We start from the raw sequence: 19536 nt of genomic DNA, 5'->3' as shown, positions 1-19536 counted from the left end.
AGATCTAGCAACACTTAACATCACATTGGCATTATTTCAAGATGATTTCACACTTTTCAAGATGATAAGGGAATGAATGTTATTACTATGTAATCATTATGTAAGCCAGGTAGTTTGTAAGTAGTCTCCACCATACTGTAGGTACAAGAACTGCATTTGCTTGCTAGTTGGTTACAGGTTCCTTAAAGGTCCAGTATGCAACATTCAAGCTTTCTAAAAGCTTCATAATGGTTGTAATAACTATGTTTAATTGGCAGCGATCAAATATTTCATTTACAAATGCTACATGTTTTGGTTTGAATGGAGTGTCTAAAATGGAGTGTCCTATCTGACACTCGGTTTGCATATAAAAACGTTGTTACTGCCAGGGATGTTCTAGGGGAATGGCCTCCTCGAATCGTACGCGCATGCAGAAACACAACATCTAATGTCCGGTGGGGGTTTCTGACAAACTTACACCCTGCTCCTTTAATCATTACATACCTCTTATTTCATAAGAATTGCATCATAGCATGTCTTTGTAAGGTCTCCTCCCTTCCCACTCCCATGTGAAATGTCTGTGTGCACTAACATGGCCTGGTACCTATCCCCCCCCCACACACACATACACACACACACACACACACACACACACAAACAACCCTCAGACAAGAGCTCCTTCAAGCAAAATGATCGATGACTAAACATCCAACCTGTTTTTCAAATAAGAGGAAGTGACAGAATAACTTTTAATGAGAGTTTTGTCTGTGTATCCAGTCAGGGCCTTCCACCACCCGGATGAATAATAGACACTGTGGCTCAATACTCTGAATACTCAATCAATTGGACTGTGAGTGGTGCTTGGCAAACACATATGGTGGGGTAGGGGTGGGGGGTGGTTCCTAAAGCCCCTCTCTCTCTATTGACGCTTTCTTTTTTTGTCGGGGTGGTTTTCATTGCAGGATGACAAACACCCTGTTTGTGCAGTATTGGAGATTTGTGCAGAGAGCCTCCTCAGAAGGCGAACAGTAAAGCCCCGTTCCTGAATATCAAGTGGCCTCTCCTTGCATTGCACCCTGCCTTGTCAGAATAACCGTTGGAATTGTGCTTTTTTTTTTCTTTTGAAATATCTTATACATTGGTCAAATGTTTGATGTTTTAATGCTCATTATATACATGACATGTTGAATAAAAATGTCTACTGATATTGTGTTATTAATGTTTGAGATGCTGTGTAGATAGTGGGCAAGGTTGAATGTTTATGTGCTTGGCAGCTAATGATCAAATTGCGCACACATTGGTTAGTGTCCATGGATCCCACCATGAGCCACTGTGGCATTGCCTGTTCTCTTGATGCATGGCAACACAGCTCTGTCATGACAGCATATCTGACTGACCTTTTAGATCTGAAGACTGAATCTACGTGTGGGTGTTTGGAGAACTGTGTGTGTGTGTGTGCGCTCGTGCTTTTGCATGCTTGTGTGTGTGTGACTTGACGGATGAGGGGTCTCCAGGGATTTCATTGCAAGAAGAGAGCAAAACAGCCTATAATCCACATTTAATTTAGGCTGCCTTTGGGCCCATAGATTAAGCTGGAGAGTAAAATGTCCCATGGAGATAAGCCTCAGAGCAGGTACAGTAATACACTCCCATATATAACACTGTACACATTTGAAGTGTCCCTCTGACAGCAGGGTGCATTATTAGTGCTGTCTCTGTTTGAAGCTCGCCTGATCCATCTCAGTTTATAAAGGCTCCTGAGACACTTGTGTCCATCACTTTGTCTCTGCTCGTAACACTCCATAGACCGTAAGTCTATGGCTGGTGGCTTTCGGAATGTACAGCGTTGCCCTCTGAGGTTCACGCATCGTGACATACTGGTCAAACAGGAGGGTGTGAGGCTACTCTCCTGAGACGGACTGTACTCCCTTAGGGCGGAATGGAGGTTAGACCCTGCAGAAAAATTATTACTTTTATGTTTGCTTTATGGCTCATTTTTCACATTAAATGCTGGAAATCCATTTAGAGGTCACCAATTCTGTACTTTTTATCATCTACTATATCTAATTTTTGCAGCAGAGTATTGATAAAGCACTCAGTGGAGCAGACTGTGCAGGCTTCGGACCTCTCTAGTCTCTATTTTGAACTAGGCAGTCCAAAGAGACTGGTTCAGAGCCTATCTACTGGGGTTTTGGACATGTCATCTGCTGCTCTGTCTCCCATAAGTGACAACCAGAGACTGAGCACAGACTTTTCAGTGCCGGTGTGTTATTATTGCTTATCTGGTCTGAGTTGTGTGGCAAATTCGAATCCCGATAAGAGATAGCATTGCAAGAGCGGGGCAATAAAACCTCGCTTTTATGGTGCGGTTATTGTCTTTCTGTCTACAATTATGGCGATTACTCATTTCCCCTACCTCCTCCTGGCCCTCGTGTCGTACTTAATAGAGTGCATTATATGAATGGAAAATTAAGTAGCGGTCGTGACAGTCCGGTTTATAAATATGTAAAATATACTTTTAATTATTTCAAGTGAATCGGGCAGGTAATCAATAAAGTGGTACGTGACAAACATACGCTTGACACAGGCCATTGTAAAGCGGCTGGTAAAAGATAAGCACGTCCTGTCAGCGCAGTCCGGCTCTAATTAATATTTTGAGCCTGTCATGTCCGGAGACAAATGGATTAATTGCACCCTGCTAATATAGGCCTAATAGGTTCTTCATGAAGAGTGCCGGGGGGAGGAGGGGGAAGGAGCGAGAATGAGACCAGCCGGTTGGTTTGAACTCCGCCAACTAAATATTTATTAGGACTAGAGGTTAAGTAGATTTTTGTGATTACACAGATAGCCACTTAGGCGCAATTATTTACCATTTATTTGAGGTTTGATTAATTGTGATTTGTTAAAAGTCGTCATATTAATTCCATTTTTGGCCATGGCATTCACTGGGGTTGCGGAGTAATGGATGTCTGCTTAGTGAGCTGCAGTTGGCATTTATGAGAGCAATGTTTCAATTTTTCAATGCTGTGTGGATTATCTATACACCTTTTGGGCAGTATGCTTGACTGCTGATATTACTTCACTGATAATAAATCAGTCTCAGTAAAGTAAAGTAACTGTTACTTTAGAAATGTATGTTTTTTGATGCTCTGAATACGAAGCAGTATGGTTTCGAAATGGTAGATTTTATTATTATACAAGCGGTTGATGAAAACAAGCGTTGTGATTGGCCAAGAGGCGTTCAAAGCCGTGATTTAATAACGATAATGTCACGGTTAAATTGCACATTATGATATTACTACACCGCAGTAGATTTGTGTGTATCACGTTCTCTTGACAACGTTTGTAATTTTGGGAACTATATTTCTCAGCGCAGGGCAGAAACCACCACAATCTATCACAAAATAAATACTGAAAACATTGTTTTCTTGTCACAATTTACAGATTTGTTGTATAACCTTATAAAAGCAATAATGCCCTCGAGACCGTGATTTATCATCAATATTGTCACTTGGTAGGTGTTTGCCGGCGCTCCGCTGCGCGTCATACCTAACAACTCCCCCTACCCGTGACAATATTGACGATAAATCACGGCCTCTCAGGCATTATTGCTTAATTATGTAGTGTAGCATAGCCACGCCCACCTCACAGAGCTCATAGAGATTATGCATTATAGGCGACGACCGGTTCTGGAAGAATATGTCCCATTACTTTGCTCAGTATGGATATTTAAGATGAACTATCATAAAATCGATATACCTTTTTTTTTTTTTTTTAAGTTTACAATTAAAAACTTACAATTCTCTCCAGGTCTGTAGCCTAAATCTGGCCAATATCTTTAGTGTGCTAACTGGATTAATATTTGTTGTCCCCATTAAGAGTATTGTCTCATAACTTTACATTTTACATGTCCTAACAGTTCCTCTTTTACATGTCCTAACAGTTCCTCTTTAGGAATTAGATTCATTATAAACTAATGACCAATCTCTGAAGTTATTGAACAGGTTCATGCTTTCAAATTTGGTAAAGTGCCACTTTCCAAAAACGCCAATGGTGAAATGAACAAGGAAATCCGGTCTGGACCCAAATACTGTAGAACACAGTGTTTTGATTATAAATTGAGGGGGTATCCTTTGATAAATATAAACTCTACCCAAAGTTGAATATGCAAGAGAATTTTACAATTACTATCATGAATGATTACCCGGGTAGGGTGGAGAAATGAGGGGGGGCTCTATGAAGTGAGCGGTACCTGAGAATGGTGTTTTGATTGGTCAGACTCCAACCATTAGCATGAGTTCATGCACATTTCTCTGATGTTTTCAATCACAGTGTATTTCGGTATGTACATTGGTTTAACTGTAACTATATTATAACATGACTCAAATGTGTTTACTATGATGTTGACATGTTTACATTAAAAGAAACATTTGCATGACAACCAAAAACTGCCTGAATCTCACAGATTATTTGGCTCTAAAATGTCAATGATTCATGTGCTTTAACTTAATCAGTATTAGGTGAATTTACAACAACAAAAAGGCACAATTGTGACAAATAGCACACCTCCCCTCCCCCCCCCCCTCTCTCTCTCTCTCTCTCTCTCTCTCTGTCACTGGTAGTTTGAAGTAAAAAATAACATAAAGAAAAGCTAATAGAAATAAACAGGGCCTTCCTGGAAGCTGTCATCCCGCTGTGGGAAAGTTGACCTTGAGTCCTCTCGTCTGACGCCATCCCAGCTTGCTCCCTGTCCTCCTTCAGGAGGGAGGAAGAATGAAGGAGCACTGTGGGTTTGGGTTACCAGCCGCTGTTCTCATCAATTAAATGTGCGACAGTGTTTTCTGTTGGATGAACTTATATGTCAAGGAGATGGGCAGGACCTCATGTTTGTGCTTTTGACAAATCAGCAAATGTTTAATCTCAAGATGTGCCTGCGCTCATAAATAATGCAGGGCACGGGCCGAGACCAAACTCTCCCACTGCCAGAGGAGAGGGCGTCTGTCGCCTCAAAGGAAGCGGCAAAAAGCAGAGTAAATCCTCTATCACTGCCCTTTTCTCCGGCTGCTGTCCTCTCTCTCTCTCTGCAGCTCATACGCCCTTCCTTGTCCCGCCACTCCCCTACCTGCACACATCTGAATTGGACTCTGATGACTTGGGCATGAATACAGTTTCTCTTTCTCTCTCTCTCTCTCTACCCCCTGTCTCTCTCGTTGTCATTCAGCCCCTTTTATTTTTCTCAACATATGGACTCATTCCCTCTCTCCCTTTCTCTCTCCCGCTCCCTTTCTGTCTGTCTCTAACCCTCCATTCTCTGCATGCTGTGGTGTAGGAGGAGAAAGGAGGGTTGGAGGGCGAATGCCAGAATTATCCTAGAGGCGAGGGACCGCTATCTCAAAGACACAGAGGATTGAGAGTAGGCTTTCCTCCCTTTGCCATAGATATAAAGAGGGCAGTAAAACGCACTAAGAAAGCGTGTAGTGGACTGTGAACCGAATCAAATCCCCAACATGATTTTTTCTTCCCACAGAGTTTGTTTGGGTTGTCCACTAAGGGGTAAACGTCCTGATTGTTTCTTTCAGAAAATTAAGATTTTAATCCTATTGAAGTAAATCTTTTGGAGATTCAAAAGTCTATCTGAATGTGTCTTTTGAGAAACTGGAATCGTTTATCCCTCATATCAGGAAGCCTTGCAACAAGTGTAGTGTCTGAGTACCCTGTATTGAATGTACTGAACTGATAGTGGCACTTATTGAATACACCACACTAATCGTGTAGTGATTGTGGCTTCTGAGGTTTGAAGTTACAGTATTGCCCTTCTATCAGAAGAATCTCTAACTGAATTGTTTAAATCTAATACCCCCCCCTCTCTCTCTCTCTCTCTGTTCCAGGCACTAGGAAGTTGCTACTTTCTGCACGAATCCTTGAAAAACATCCACCAGTTTGATTTCAAAGGTGAGTTCCTCTACGATCTCGAGATGAAACTCATAATCGTGCCCCCCCATCCCCCCACCCCATCAACCCTGCTTATAACCACTTTTCCACTTCCATCAAAACCAATAAGGTTAAGATTGGTTGTGAAGATGATGTAAAGGGAGAGGGATAGAATGGTAATGCTTATTAATATTAGGATTTAATTCATGAGATTTCGGGCCTACGGTAATTGTGTACTGGGGTTATTGGACAGTTACTGCGGTCTCATCAGCCGCCAGTGTCAGAGGGCCCGGGGGTCCACCGGCCACGCTAATTAAAGAGGGGATATAGATGTGGAGGCACAGCGTCCCATTACACTGGAGTCAGCATTAGCACCAGTCACCCCAGTGAAGGACAGGGCGAGGGGGAGGCGAGAGGACACACACACACACACACACACACACACACACACACACACACACACACACACAGTATATATTGTATGTACAGTACCTACATACTGGGCACCCTGACCCTGGCCCCAATACTTCATGTAAAATAGATGTTAATATTTCCTTACACTTTGTTTACATATACCAAGTGAATATGGAAGAGGTTTCCAGGCTCTCTCTCCTGACAGTTTAAGTTCAGGTTGTATTTTGCACTCTTTGAAGCCTTGAGCATTACATTATGTTGAGGTGAAATAATGTACCGAAGGCAGTGTCCTGAAGCCTAAATAAACAACCAATTCTGTTCCATACAGAATCAATGACTTCCCTGAAGATACTTTCAGTTTTGGAATTTTCTCAAATGGCTCATACGAAAGGATATTTCTCTGAGATCAAAAGCAAGCATATTTGACACAGCCTGGTCTTAAATCTTAATTGCCGTGGATGATCTGTTGCTTCCCCTGGCAGACCCCTAGACATTTCCAGGGATAACCAGCAGGTGGAGCAGTTGCCTGATGAAGGTGTCCTAGGTTATGCATGCAGGTTATACATGACTCTAAAACATAGCCCTGACATTTAGTAGGTCTGGACTCTGACTCATGGTCTCTTAAAGACTGACTTGTCTTTTCTTAATACAACCTCTTTGTCTTTCTCTCTCTCTCTCTCTCTCTCTCTCTCTCTCTCTCTCTCTCTCTCTCTCTCTCTCTCTCACACACACACACACACACTCTCTCACTCTGTGTTTTTCCCCATAGCCAAGAAATTCAAGAAGATTGTTGGGAAAGAGATCTACTCAGACACACTAGAGAGCACTCCCATGTTGGAGAAGGAGAAGTTTCCTCAGGACTACTTCCCTGAGGTGCGTATTCCCACACTGACTTTTTCTGACTATCCAATTTATGCTGAAACATCACCACTTTGATTGACAGAGTGGTGTCAATAATGAACACCCTGCACAGAAATATGCCATCATTAGAAAGACACTGCTTCTTATGGCATAGATAGAAATGCCCTTTTAGAGTGAATAATGAATTATATGAAATGGTCCTATTTACAGTGAGGGGAAAGATCTGCAAACTTTAGTGTGCGTTCGATGATTTTGCAGTACCTACTTACTGATAATGTAATGATCCACTTTTTGAAATTAATGTTTTATGTTGTTATTCAGGATAAATTGCAACACATATTTTAGTTTGAGCCATTTATTGGAGAAATGTGTATTGAATGATTTATTTCATGTAGCCTATTTTGAAACATTAATTGCAGTCTTAAAACAAATACATGGTTTTTTCACTGTGTACATTTGTTTATCCTTATGAAAGCATTAACTGAATCTAGCTTTTCTAATTTAGATTTTCATGAGACTTCATGAGCCGTGAGAGAAAAAAAATCAATGCTAGGCTCACTTCCAGTGAAAGACTCCGATGGCAGAGCCTCGAAAGCGTTCATTTCAGTGCTAGTTGCTCTTCTGTGTAGTGCAGCCTATGTGTGTTCTGTAGGCTCCTCTGTTGGGCCCACATCATAAGGGAGCGGAGAGCTCTGCTGATATAGTAATAAAGAGCGTGACTGCCTGCGTGTCATCCCCATACTCCCCACTCATCTGTCAACCATGCTCCGCCGGCCACCTTCTCAAATATATGCAAAGGAGATGGATACGGCCTTTCACAGACGTCTCCCAATTTCCATCTCTTTCACACACACACACACACACACACACACACACACACACACACACACACACACACACACACATACAGTAGCTCACTCCCCACCTTGGGTTTCCCCGTTTGCCATTTCGTAGATGATCTAAAACCAATTACATCGATTGAGGCGTGAAGTCGTTTCAAATTGTTACAAGAAACTCTTATTCTACGTTTTAAAAGGACAAGCAAAGGAAAAACAAACAAAAAAAAAAAAACTGACAGAGGGAAAGAAGAAGAGAGCAGATAGATGAGAAAAGTTTGGCCTCTGATTTATGCTTCTTTCCCGGCTGGGTTATGAATCTGGGCTGATGCTCCGGAGAGCAGCACTCCAGATAATGTTAGCCCATTTAAAAAGAGCAGATTTGTGTAGTCTATCAGGCCTGAGTATTTTTTTTCCCGGCCCCGTAGTGAGAAATTGGTTGTTATCATAGATCACGGATACTGCTCATACCTCTTATGAAAGATGAATTAATTTCACTAATGCTTTAATGCAAAGCTCTCATGAGGAAGGCAGGCTGGCGATAACCCCTGCCTCGTCCCCGCTTCCTCCGCCAGTGATTTATGCTGTCTTTTAGTAGATGAAACCGCCTGTATTTGCCATCCATCTGCAGCCTTAAGGAATCTATTAACAGTGGATCTGGGACAAGACGGAGCGCCGCCGAGGCCCCTGCTCTGGGGCTTGAAGTGTAGTGGAGCAGAGTTGTGTGGCTTTGGGGCTGTCCTAATAAACACACACACACACACACACACACACACACACTAACACACACACACAAACGTATGTGTGCAACATGACAGAACAGGAGAGAGGCCAGAGCTTGTGATATGTGTATTACAGAGATCAGTGCTTATTTAACTTATCCTTCATGAGAATCTGTGGAATATGTTTTGATGGCATTGTCTGGTTTTAGAACTAACAGTTAAGGTGTAGGCAGGCAGACAGACAGCTTAGACAGATACCATGAGACTAATGTCTCTCTTTCCTCACTCGCGCCTTACCTTTACAGTCCACCATTAATAAACTGTCACTCAGAGAGATGCTGATGACATCCCTGTGGGAGGGGGGTTGTTGTACGGTCCCTATTTGAGTGGCAGCATTGGTTAAAGATGAGCAATGCCACTCCCTGGCATCTCTTAGATTTGAGTGCACTCTGTAGGCATTTGGACGTGTGGATTTGATATCTGGTGTACAGTGTGTCCTTGTAGGTGTACAGTATGTGCTCATATGAAGCTATGACCGCTACTCACATACAGTGCTATGCGTAAGTAATGGGAGAGTGAAGCATTTTTTTCTTCTTTTGGCTCTACAGTCCAAAAGTTTGGATTTGAAATCAAACAACTACTGCAAGGTTAAAGTAGAGATTCTCAGCCATACCATCTTTAATTTGACGGTATTTGTGTGCATATTGATTTAACCAATCAGAAATCACACCTATTATGCATAGTCCCCCTATTTCAGGGTACCCAAAAGTAATGGGATAATTGGCTTGGCAAGTGATTGACAAGTGTTTCCGTCAGGTGCGTTTTCCGTCACATCACTTGTACAGTCATGAGAGAGCTCTCAATGTCTAGTATTGATTCTAGGCTTTGCCTCTGCTATTGGTGTCGGTCAATATGAGGACCAAAGTTTACATTTACATTTTACATTTATGGCATTTAGCAGACGCTAAATGTTTAAAATGTATTTTTTATTATTATTATTTTATTTTATTATTTTCATCAGGAGAGAAACTTGTACAGGGGGGTAGTGGGGATGAAAAGGTCTTTAAGATGTAGCCTGAAGAGATGGGTCTTCAGTCTACGGCTGAAGATTGGTAGTGACTCTGCAGTCATGACAGCAGTGGGAAGCTCGTTCCACCAGCAAAGTGGTGTCAATGAAAGTCAAGGAAGCCTTTTTTAGGCTGAACAATCTGAAACAAACTATCAGAAACATCGCCAAAACCCTAGGCTTGCCAAAATCAACAGTTTGGAACATCATTATAAAGAAAAAAAGCACTGGTGAGCTCAGCAATCTGAAATAGGCTGGTTGGCCAAAGCAGACTTCTGCAGTGGGTGACATAAGAATGCTCACCTTAATTAAGAAAAACCCCAGCTTAACTACAGAGGCTTCACTGCAAGGTGCAAACCACTAGTTATCCTCAAAAGCTTGCAGAATGTATTCTGAAGTGTACAGAAATATCTGCTCAAGTACAAGCAAATGCCTCTAAATTCATTGTGAATGGTGCTTCATCAAAGAGTAGACAATGGCTCAAAACATACTGCCATAGTAACTAGCGAGTTTTTGAGTGCAAAAAAGTGTCAAGTTCTTGACTGACCAAATCAATCTTCAGATTTAAATCCAATTTAACATTGTAAGATGTAGACCGTTAGAAGACATGCTATGGCCAACCATTTGGAACTGGTTTGGAACTGGCTTTCACAACATCCTGTGATGGTGAGTGATCAAGTAAGTTAGGTGTGACAAGAACTATCAAACCAATTAAGATGGTTATGCTTTGTATCCTGCTTCAGACTGGGTGATAGATCAAAAGGGGTAAAACACTAGAAGAGCTGATGTAAAACTCAGTTCTTGGCTCAGACGACATGGCTGGACCTAGAGTATGGACTGCTCTGCTGCTAATTACACCAAGTGAAATGGTGAGCCACAAATGGCGAGCCACCCAGTAAGAGAATTGCCAGAAGACGATTGTGGAATAATAGAGGATTTGATTCCGAAGCGCTGGAATTGAAGAAGGAGAGTAACTGGATGAACTGGATTCTGGACATTGTTATCAAACATATGGAGTCATATGGATATTCCCCTCAGTAAAACAACCTAGGAATTAAAGGACACTTTTGGAACCTTTCAAGTAACTGGCAGATGGAATTGGGAATCTAAAGTACTGGAATCAGAATGGAAGATTCAAAAGCAATAAGATATTGGTCTACTGTGCCTAACAAATTGAGGCAGAGGTTTGTAGTTCTCCAAAGGCAGTCATAGCAGCCTAAAGTAACTGGCCAGCTAGGCCCACAATAGTAGACACATTTGGTTTGTCTATTGCTAAAGCAACAGGAATACAAGGAGGTTTAAAATAGCAGCCTTAATAGTACATGATATTTTGAGATATGGACTGTTATGCCAAATAGTTTCCAATTCTAAAGTAAATGGATGTGATATTGTGTTACCTTAAAGTAGTTGGGATAGGAGAGACAGTATAAATCCTAAAGTAACTGGATTGATTCCAAGATATTGGAGTCTGTAGTTGTACTATTCATCCTAAAGTATAACTGGATATACATCTTTATACAAAGTGTTCCCAATGGCTATCCAATTGCTGGTTATAAAGACATTGGACAATGTGTGGATACATCAAATTTAATATTTTCTCAGATAGTGTTTTGAAGCCAGATTTAACATCTAAGGAGATATCGCATGAACACTACTGTTGTACAAAATGGAACATCAGAAGGAGAATCTACTTCAACTTGAATGACTGATATACAAATGTTCTCAGATTGCGTTCTGAAATCCGAGGTTTGAAATTGCAGACTGTAAACACTGTTTTGTTGCACAACATGCAGCTCAGGAGGGAGCAACTGTAATTAGCTTTGAAGGACTGTTATCCATATTTTTTCAGATTGCGTTCTAAAACCTGAGGTTTGTATTTGGTTACTATGGACACTGTTCTGTTGCACAACATGGAGCTCAAGAGGGAGCAGCTGGAGCATTACACTTGAAGGACTCCTAGATAGCCAGAGTAATCGCCATGGATTACAAATTGCCCAATTCTTATTTATTTATTTTTTCTATTGAGGCAGACAAATTTCAATTAATTTGATTTAAAAGCAAGAGTTTGAGATTTCCTGTCAAAAATATATAGTATAACCTTATTTTAAATGTGCAGGCTCTTGGAGCAAAAGGAACTGACTCCAGGGTAAAGAAAGAATACTAATCCAGAGACAAGTAACATTTCCCTAGCAGGAGTGAATTTGGACTGAAAAAATTGACTGCTCTGCTGCCGATTATACCAAGTAACATATTCCTTAAACACAGAAGTTGTCACTGTCCTTTTATTTACTTACAACATGCATTTAATTTCCTGATGATAAGATTTTAGGCAAAAATACCTCAAAACAAACTGAAGATGGCCACAGTACAGGCCTGGCGGAGCATCACCAGAGAAGACACCCAGTGTCTGGTGGGGTCGCAGACATCAGGCAGTTATTGCATGCAAAGGATTGTCCACCAAATACTAAACAAGAGTGCTTAATTTGGACATTTGATAAATCTGTCCCATCACTTTTGGGTACCCTGAAACAGGGGGACTATGCATAGAAGTGTTGTAATTTCTGAATGGTGAAACCAATATGAACACAAATACCATCAAATAAAAGTTGAGAACATCTGCTTTAACCTCATAGTAATTGTTTGATTTCAAATCCAAACTTTTGGAGTATAGAGCCAAAAGAAGACAAAATGCCCCATTACTTACACAGGGCTCTATATATATATACACACGTACGTACAGTTGTGTTCAAAATAATAGCAGTGTGATTAAAAAAGTGAGTAAAGCTCAAAATCCTTATAATAGCTTTTATTTCCATACACGCAAATGCATTGGGAACACTGCACATTCTATTCCAAATCAAAACATGAAGAAAAATGTACCAAATTTGTTATTACTTTACAGAAAGTGAAGAAAAAGGAATATTAGGCTGTTCAAAAAAATAGCAGTGTCTGCATTTTTCTTTACAAACTCAAACATTTACTGTATAAACTGAAAAGTGCTTGAAGATTTAGCTTTCCTGTGAATCACTGAACTAATATTTAGTTGTATAACCTCTGTTTCTAAGAACTGCTGCACATCTGTGTTGCATGGAGTCGACCAACTTCTGGCACCTGTGAACAGGTATTCCAGCCCAGGACGATTGGACTACATTCCACAATTCCTCTGCATTTCTTGGTTTTGCCTCAGAAACAGCATTTTTGATGTCACCCCACAAGTTTTCTATTGGATTAAGATCCGGGGGTTGGGCTGGCCACTCCATAACGTTAATCTTGTTGGTCTGGAACCAAGATGCTGCTCGCTTACTGGTGTGTTTGGGGTCGTTGTCTTGTTGAAACACCCATTTCAAGGGCATTTCCTCTTCGGCATAAGGCAACATGACCTCTTCAAGTATTTTGATGTATCCAAACTGATCCATGATCCCTGGTATGCGATAAATAGGCCCGACACCATAGTATGAGAAACATCCCCTTATCATGATGCTTGCGCCACCATGCTTCACTGCCTTCACAGTGTACTGTGGCTTGAATTCAGTGTTTGGGGGTCGTCTGACAAACTGTCTGCGGCCCCTAGACCCAAAAAGAACAATCTTGCTTTCATCTGTCCACAAAATGTTGCGCCATTTCTCTTTAGGCCAGTCAATGTGTTCTTTGGCAAATTGTAACCTCTTCAGCACGTTTTTTCAACAATGGGACTTTGCGGGGGCTTCTTGCCAATAGCTTGGCTTCACATAGGCGTCTTCTAATTGTTACAGTACTCACAGGTAACTTTAGACCTTCTTTGATCACCCTGGAGCTGATCATTGACTGAGTCTTTGCCATTTTGGCTATTCTTCGATCCATTCGAATGGTAATTTTCCGTTTTCTTCCACGTCTTTCTGGTTTTGGTTGCCATTTTAAAGCATTTAAGATCATTTTAGCTGGGCAGCCTATCATTTTCTGCACTTCTTTATATGTTTTCCCCTCTCCGATCAACATTTTAATCAAAGTACGGTGTTCTTCTGAACAATGTCTGGAACGACCCATTTTACTCAAATTTTCAGAGAGAAATGCACTATAACCAGCATGTACAACATTTGCTGCCTTCGTCCTTAAATAAGGGCCACCTGTGTGACACCTGTTTTTTCACAGAATGAATGACCTCACTAATTGAACTCCACACTGCTATTATTTTGAACACGCCCCTTTCAATTAATGATTCAATTACACAGAATCAGCAGCATGCATGTCATGACTGTTGGGTCTGTTGGTTTTATATTACTCTACTACACCTACTAGTAAATTATTTTCCATGTAGTAATATAATTTCTACCAAAAACAGTGATTGATCTGGTTAGTGATGTTGGACTGCTATTATTTTGAACACAACTGTACATACACTCACCGGCCACTTTATTAGGTACCCCTGTTCAACTGCTCATTAACGCAAATATCTAATCAGCCAATCACATGGCAGCAACTCAATGCATTTAGGCATGTAGACATGGTCAAGACGACCTGCAGAAGTTCAAACTGAGCATCAGAATGGGGAAGAAAAGTGATTTAAGTGACTTTGAACTGGCATGGTTGTTGGTGCCAGACGGGCTGGTCTGAGTATTTCAGAGTATTTCTGGTCTGGGATTTTCATGCACAATCATCTCTAGGGTTTACAGAGAATGGTCAGAAAAAGAGAAAATATCCAGTGAGCGGCAGTTCTCTGGGCGTAAATGCCTTGTTGATGCCAGAGGTCAGAGGAAAATAACTACTCGTTACAACCAAGGTATGCAGAAGACCATGTCTGAATGCACAACACGTCGAACCTTGAAGCAGATGGGCTACAGCAGCAGAAGACCACACCGGGTGCCACTCCTGTCAGCTAAGAACAGGAAACTGAGGCTACATTTTGCGCGTGCTCACTGAAATTGGACAATAGAAGATTGGAAAAACATTGCCTGGTTTGATGAGTCTCGATTCCTGCTGCGACATTCAGATGGTAGGGTCAGAATTTGGCTTAAACAACATGAAAGCATGGATCCATCCTGCTTTGTATCAACGGTTCAGGCTGGTGGTGGTGGTGTAATGGTGTGGGGGATATTTTGGGCCCCTTAGTACCAATTGAGCATCGTTTAAACGCCACAGCCTACCTGAATATTGTTGCTGACCATGTTCATCCCTTTATGACCCATCTTCTGATGGCTACTTCCAGCAGGACAACGCACCATGTCACAAAGCTCACATCATCTCAAACTGGTTTCTTGAACATGACAATGAGTTCACTGTACTCCAATCGCCTCCAGATCTCAATCCAATAGAGCACCTTTAGGATGTGGTGGAACGGGAGATTCGCATTATGGATGTGCAGCCGACAAATCTGCAGCAACTGTGTGATGCTATCATGTCAATATGGACCAAAATCTCTGAGGAATGTTTCCAGCACCTTGTTGAATATATGCCACAACGAATTAAAGCAGTTCTGAAAGCAAAAGGGGGTCCAACCTGGTATTAGCAAGGTGTACCTGATAAAGTGGCCGGTGAGTGTATGTAAATACGCTGTCCCAGAGCTCCATGCTCTCAAAGTCCCAAAGGAACTAGGCTGGAGCCGTGGGAGCCTGTTCCTATAAGTTGAGTCTGCTAAAATGACAAGAACACTGACTCCATACTCTCCACTGTGAGTTACAGTCTTAAGTGGAGGGGAAGGGGGAGTGGGGACATTAATTGAAAAGCTGAATAGGAAGGAACTGGACAAAATAGCGGACACATTTCTTTTGAAAGGTCGAAGTGATGGATTTGGCGGCCTGTCATTTCATGTTGTTCCGTCAATCCTTTCAACTCCCCAACTACGTATTTATTTATTTGTTTTTTGCAGTAAATATATGGTTCCAAAAACAAACATTCCATACATCATATGTATTTGTCATTGCTTTATATAAATAAAGAATACGACTGAGACCTTTAACGTCTCCTTCCCATTGATTGTTCACAGAAGTGAATTAAAACAATAAATAAATGAAATCACAGATTATCATCTCCGCAAGTTTGTATATTTCTTGTTTGGCACCACAAGACTGCTCATAAAAGCATTGGTTGTGGGCTACAGATAGCCTTTCAGTACCCTCTGTTGTAAGCTCTGATACCCTGATTATGTGAGGCGGCCATGGAAGTCCTATTCCCACTGCCAATCTGCCCTGAAATGGAACAGGGGGTTAGAGGCTCTATAATATGCTTGGCTAATGCCTAAAAATGCCTAAAAATGCTTACAGAGACTCTCTGTCTGCACATGGTCCAGAGTGGATGGCCAAGGTGGTGGCTGTTGTGACACCCTTTTAGGGTGCACCGTATGGCTGGTTTTAAAGTCCAGCTTCATCCTCCCCACACTGTCCCATTCCCCAGCTACACACACACACACCTTGGCCAGTCCTATAAAGCCTACCCGAGACCCCTTTTATTATTTGATGGGACCCACCTCTTGATGGAATAAAGATAAATGAGGGGGGAGAGGGGCGGGGGGGTCTGTGTGGGGCTAAATCAATCAGGGTTTGTGTGTATTACTTATTACTCACAGTGCATTTCTGTCACATGCAGGCCCTGTGTAACCCCTCTCCTGCACCCTCCCACGGGCCTGTACTCCCCCCTCCCCCCCCTCCCCCCCCCCCCCCCCCCCCCCCCCCTCATTATTTATGGTGGTCTGCTCTCTCAGACGAGATATAAGAAAGGTCAACAAATAAAACGGACTGGGAAGAGGAGGAGGAGGGTGTGTGTGTGTGTGTGTGTGTGTGTGTGTGTGTGTGTGTGTGTGTGTGTGTTCAATCCTGCGTCGTGACATTTGTGGTAGAAGTGAAAACTTCTAATGGACACAAGAGGGGACTTTATGGAGTGGCTTCCCGTAATGGTGAATCCATTTGATAGCCTCGTTGTACTACTCTTCTCCCCTACCCGCTCCCATCCCGCGTCGGCATTGGCTAGGAGCCGGGGGGTTGACGATGGGGTGACCCACCCACTCTGTACTGCCATTCATCACTGTCAGAGGCAGGAACCCATCACCAGCCCAGTGGAAGGTCAGTCACAGTCCCTGTCACCCCCAGCCCCACAACCTTTACTGCTCACTCTGCCAGACCCCCCCACCCATCCCCCATCATGACCCCTGGCAGGCGAGAGAGTGGCAGGGAGAAGGTCTCATGATGGCCTCACCAGGAGATTACATGGGACTGGACAACACTTGCGACCAACAACAACATTGTTCTTTTGTCAGCTTAACTACTGTAGGAGTTTGTCTCACTCACTGACACTGAGGACTTACTTGAAATCATCTATCGTCTTGGCCACTGGTGGGTGTTTGCTTGCCAGGATGTTTGGTAGTATGTCTACCTGTAGCCTATACAGAACAAGCTAGTGAGACCTTACCAGTTCTGATTAGTTATCCACGATTTTACCGAAAAGTAAAAGATTTCTGAACTTTCATGTTCCCCGACTATTTTGAATGACAGCTCCATGCTTGTGTGTGTGTGTGTCTTTGTGTGTGTGTGTGTGTGTGTATGTGTGTGTGCACGTGTGTGTGAGCAATTGATGAAAAGAGGGTCAATCAGTCATACGTGGAGGAAATGGGGCAATCTGAGGTTGTGTGTCAAGGAAGTGATGGATTTTAATGCTGTGATTGTAGTTAATGGCTCTTTAAATTAAATTTAGATTAAATGTCTTCCTCGCTGTAGTAAGAAGACAGGTTAGGTGGGTTCCTGCAGAGGCCAAGCCCACCCTGTCTCATCACTCCCGGAACTCTTCATCCTCATCCTCATCCTCCCTTTCCCTACACTTTCTTACTTCAACTCATTACATTGACATTATGTCAACACACACACACACACACACACACACACACACACACACACACACACACACAGTAGTACACATGGATTTTACTGTGTAACTAAATGTACTGAGAGTATAGCGAGTAAAAACATCTGCTACCCACGTAAATGTAAATGTGATTACCGAATCAATTCCCTTGAAGCATTTATGTGATACAAATGGTCTCTCTTGTGTTTTGTTTATAAACTTCATTCTCAATAGCAAATTTCATAATAATGTATTGATTGAATATATTTTATTAAGACAACAAGAAACACACACACACACACACACACACACACACACACACACACACACACACACACACACATAAAGTCATAATTGGGCCCATACATTCCGCCAGGCGGTATAGATTAATTCAAGTATGCTAATGTAATTCAATTTGATACAGTTAATCTTGTACTAATGCAGATTGAAGGATGTGAGACGCAATCAAATACCTCTCAGGCTTTAATTTGCATCCAAGTTTTTAACTGAAATTAGTGAATTTGTAATTATGTGACCTGAGCCATAATTAGTTTATTCATCACTGTGATTAACTCCCCATTAGGAAGCTCAGAGAGCTTCTTATTTATTTATTTCTGCATTCAAAATGAGAACGGTTACACTATCAATTTGTCTCTCATTTAATAACCAGCTTCGTGGTAAATCATGTGCTGTGTGAGATCTCGGACTTCTGATTGGATAATTGACTCTAGCTGTAGCACTATGAGGATGAAACTAAAGGATAGAGGTTGACAAGATGGCCATAAGTTTGAAGTCATATTGCTTCATTGTTAGTAAGAGGTGTAAGATGAACACAATTATCCACATGAAGGGGAACTAGATTTATATTAAGATGCTGATCTTAATTAATTAAGATTGTATTAAGATACATTTATATTAAGATGCTGATGAATAGTGACATTCTGAAATTAAAAGTCCCATTGAAGTTTATTTTTCTTTGCATTGTTATTAATTATATTGTCTGTAAATATTCAATGTTCAATTTGGTGGCTGTACCACATGCGTTTGTCATGTTGATGCACTGCAGTACTGTGAGCTCCAGTGGTATGACACCCATGTTAACATTGGGGCTGTACCTGTCTCCCTTCTGCTGTAGAGCAAGTGGTCAAGAAAAGGCTTCATCAGGACACGATGGGCCCTGGCTGACTGGTGAGTCCTCAAACCTGTCTCACCATTATAGTATCAAACTGGATATCTATGGTTCTCTTCCAGGTGCTTTGTAGCGTCCCAACTGTGACTACACATAAACCCCATCTAAACCCTATCTGTCACTTTTTACCCATGATCCATAGGGTGTCTCCCAGGGGGCTTTGCAGGTTTAGTCTTCATAGATGGCAGAGAGAGAGAGAGAGAGAGAGTTGAGTCCTCTCCCAACGGCGTGCTAGGAATGGGCCGGATTGGATTGGATTAGGCCTAATCGCGTTAGTCAAGCAGTTGCATATGACAGATGACAGAAAACATTACATGCAATTGAACCTGTGCGGGAGGAATACAAACGTTTGCTGGTGGCGTGGAGGAGGAGGGAGGAGAGAGGAGGGAGGAGAGAGGAGAGCAGGGTAATCTAATAGAAGGATGACACGAGAATAAAAGCGCTCAAACCTCACCGCTCTAATAGAGGCATGACGTGAGACAGGGACGAGAGAAAGAGAGAGCAGCGAGGGGCAGGGATGAGAGCAAGAGAAAGATATTAGATAGATGGATAGATTGATAGATAGATATGTGTCAGCAGGATAAACCCTTTAAAATGATACATCTTGTCTCAGAGGGGGTCCGGAGGGGAAGAGACAGAGAGCAGCAGGAGAAGAGGATAGAGGTGAAGTCTGCTTTGAGCCGTTTCCTTTGAGCTGGCAGAGAGAGTGTGCACATTATTGGGTCTTGGTTT

The 19536-nt window shown here is 42.0% G+C and overlaps 1 protein-coding gene across 1 annotated transcript in view; it reads left to right on the top strand.

Annotated features, from left to right (window-relative positions):
• The window catches only part of inpp5a (inositol polyphosphate-5-phosphatase A), a 137493-nt gene that overhangs the window by 71165 nt on the left and 46792 nt on the right, over positions 1 to 19536 (top strand). The window contains exons 5-7 of the mRNA XM_083696081.1: positions 5868 to 5931; positions 7094 to 7197; positions 18751 to 18803. Coding sequence (XP_083552207.1) covers positions 5868 to 5931; positions 7094 to 7197; positions 18751 to 18803 — 221 coding nt within the window. The remainder of the gene's footprint in view (positions 1 to 5867; positions 5932 to 7093; positions 7198 to 18750; positions 18804 to 19536) is intronic.

This window comes from Argentina silus (assembly GCF_951799395.1).
Source record: "Argentina silus genome assembly, chromosome: X".
Taxonomy (NCBI): domain Eukaryota; kingdom Metazoa; phylum Chordata; class Actinopteri; order Argentiniformes; family Argentinidae; genus Argentina; species Argentina silus.
This window is presented reverse-complemented; position numbering and strand designations above follow the sequence as displayed.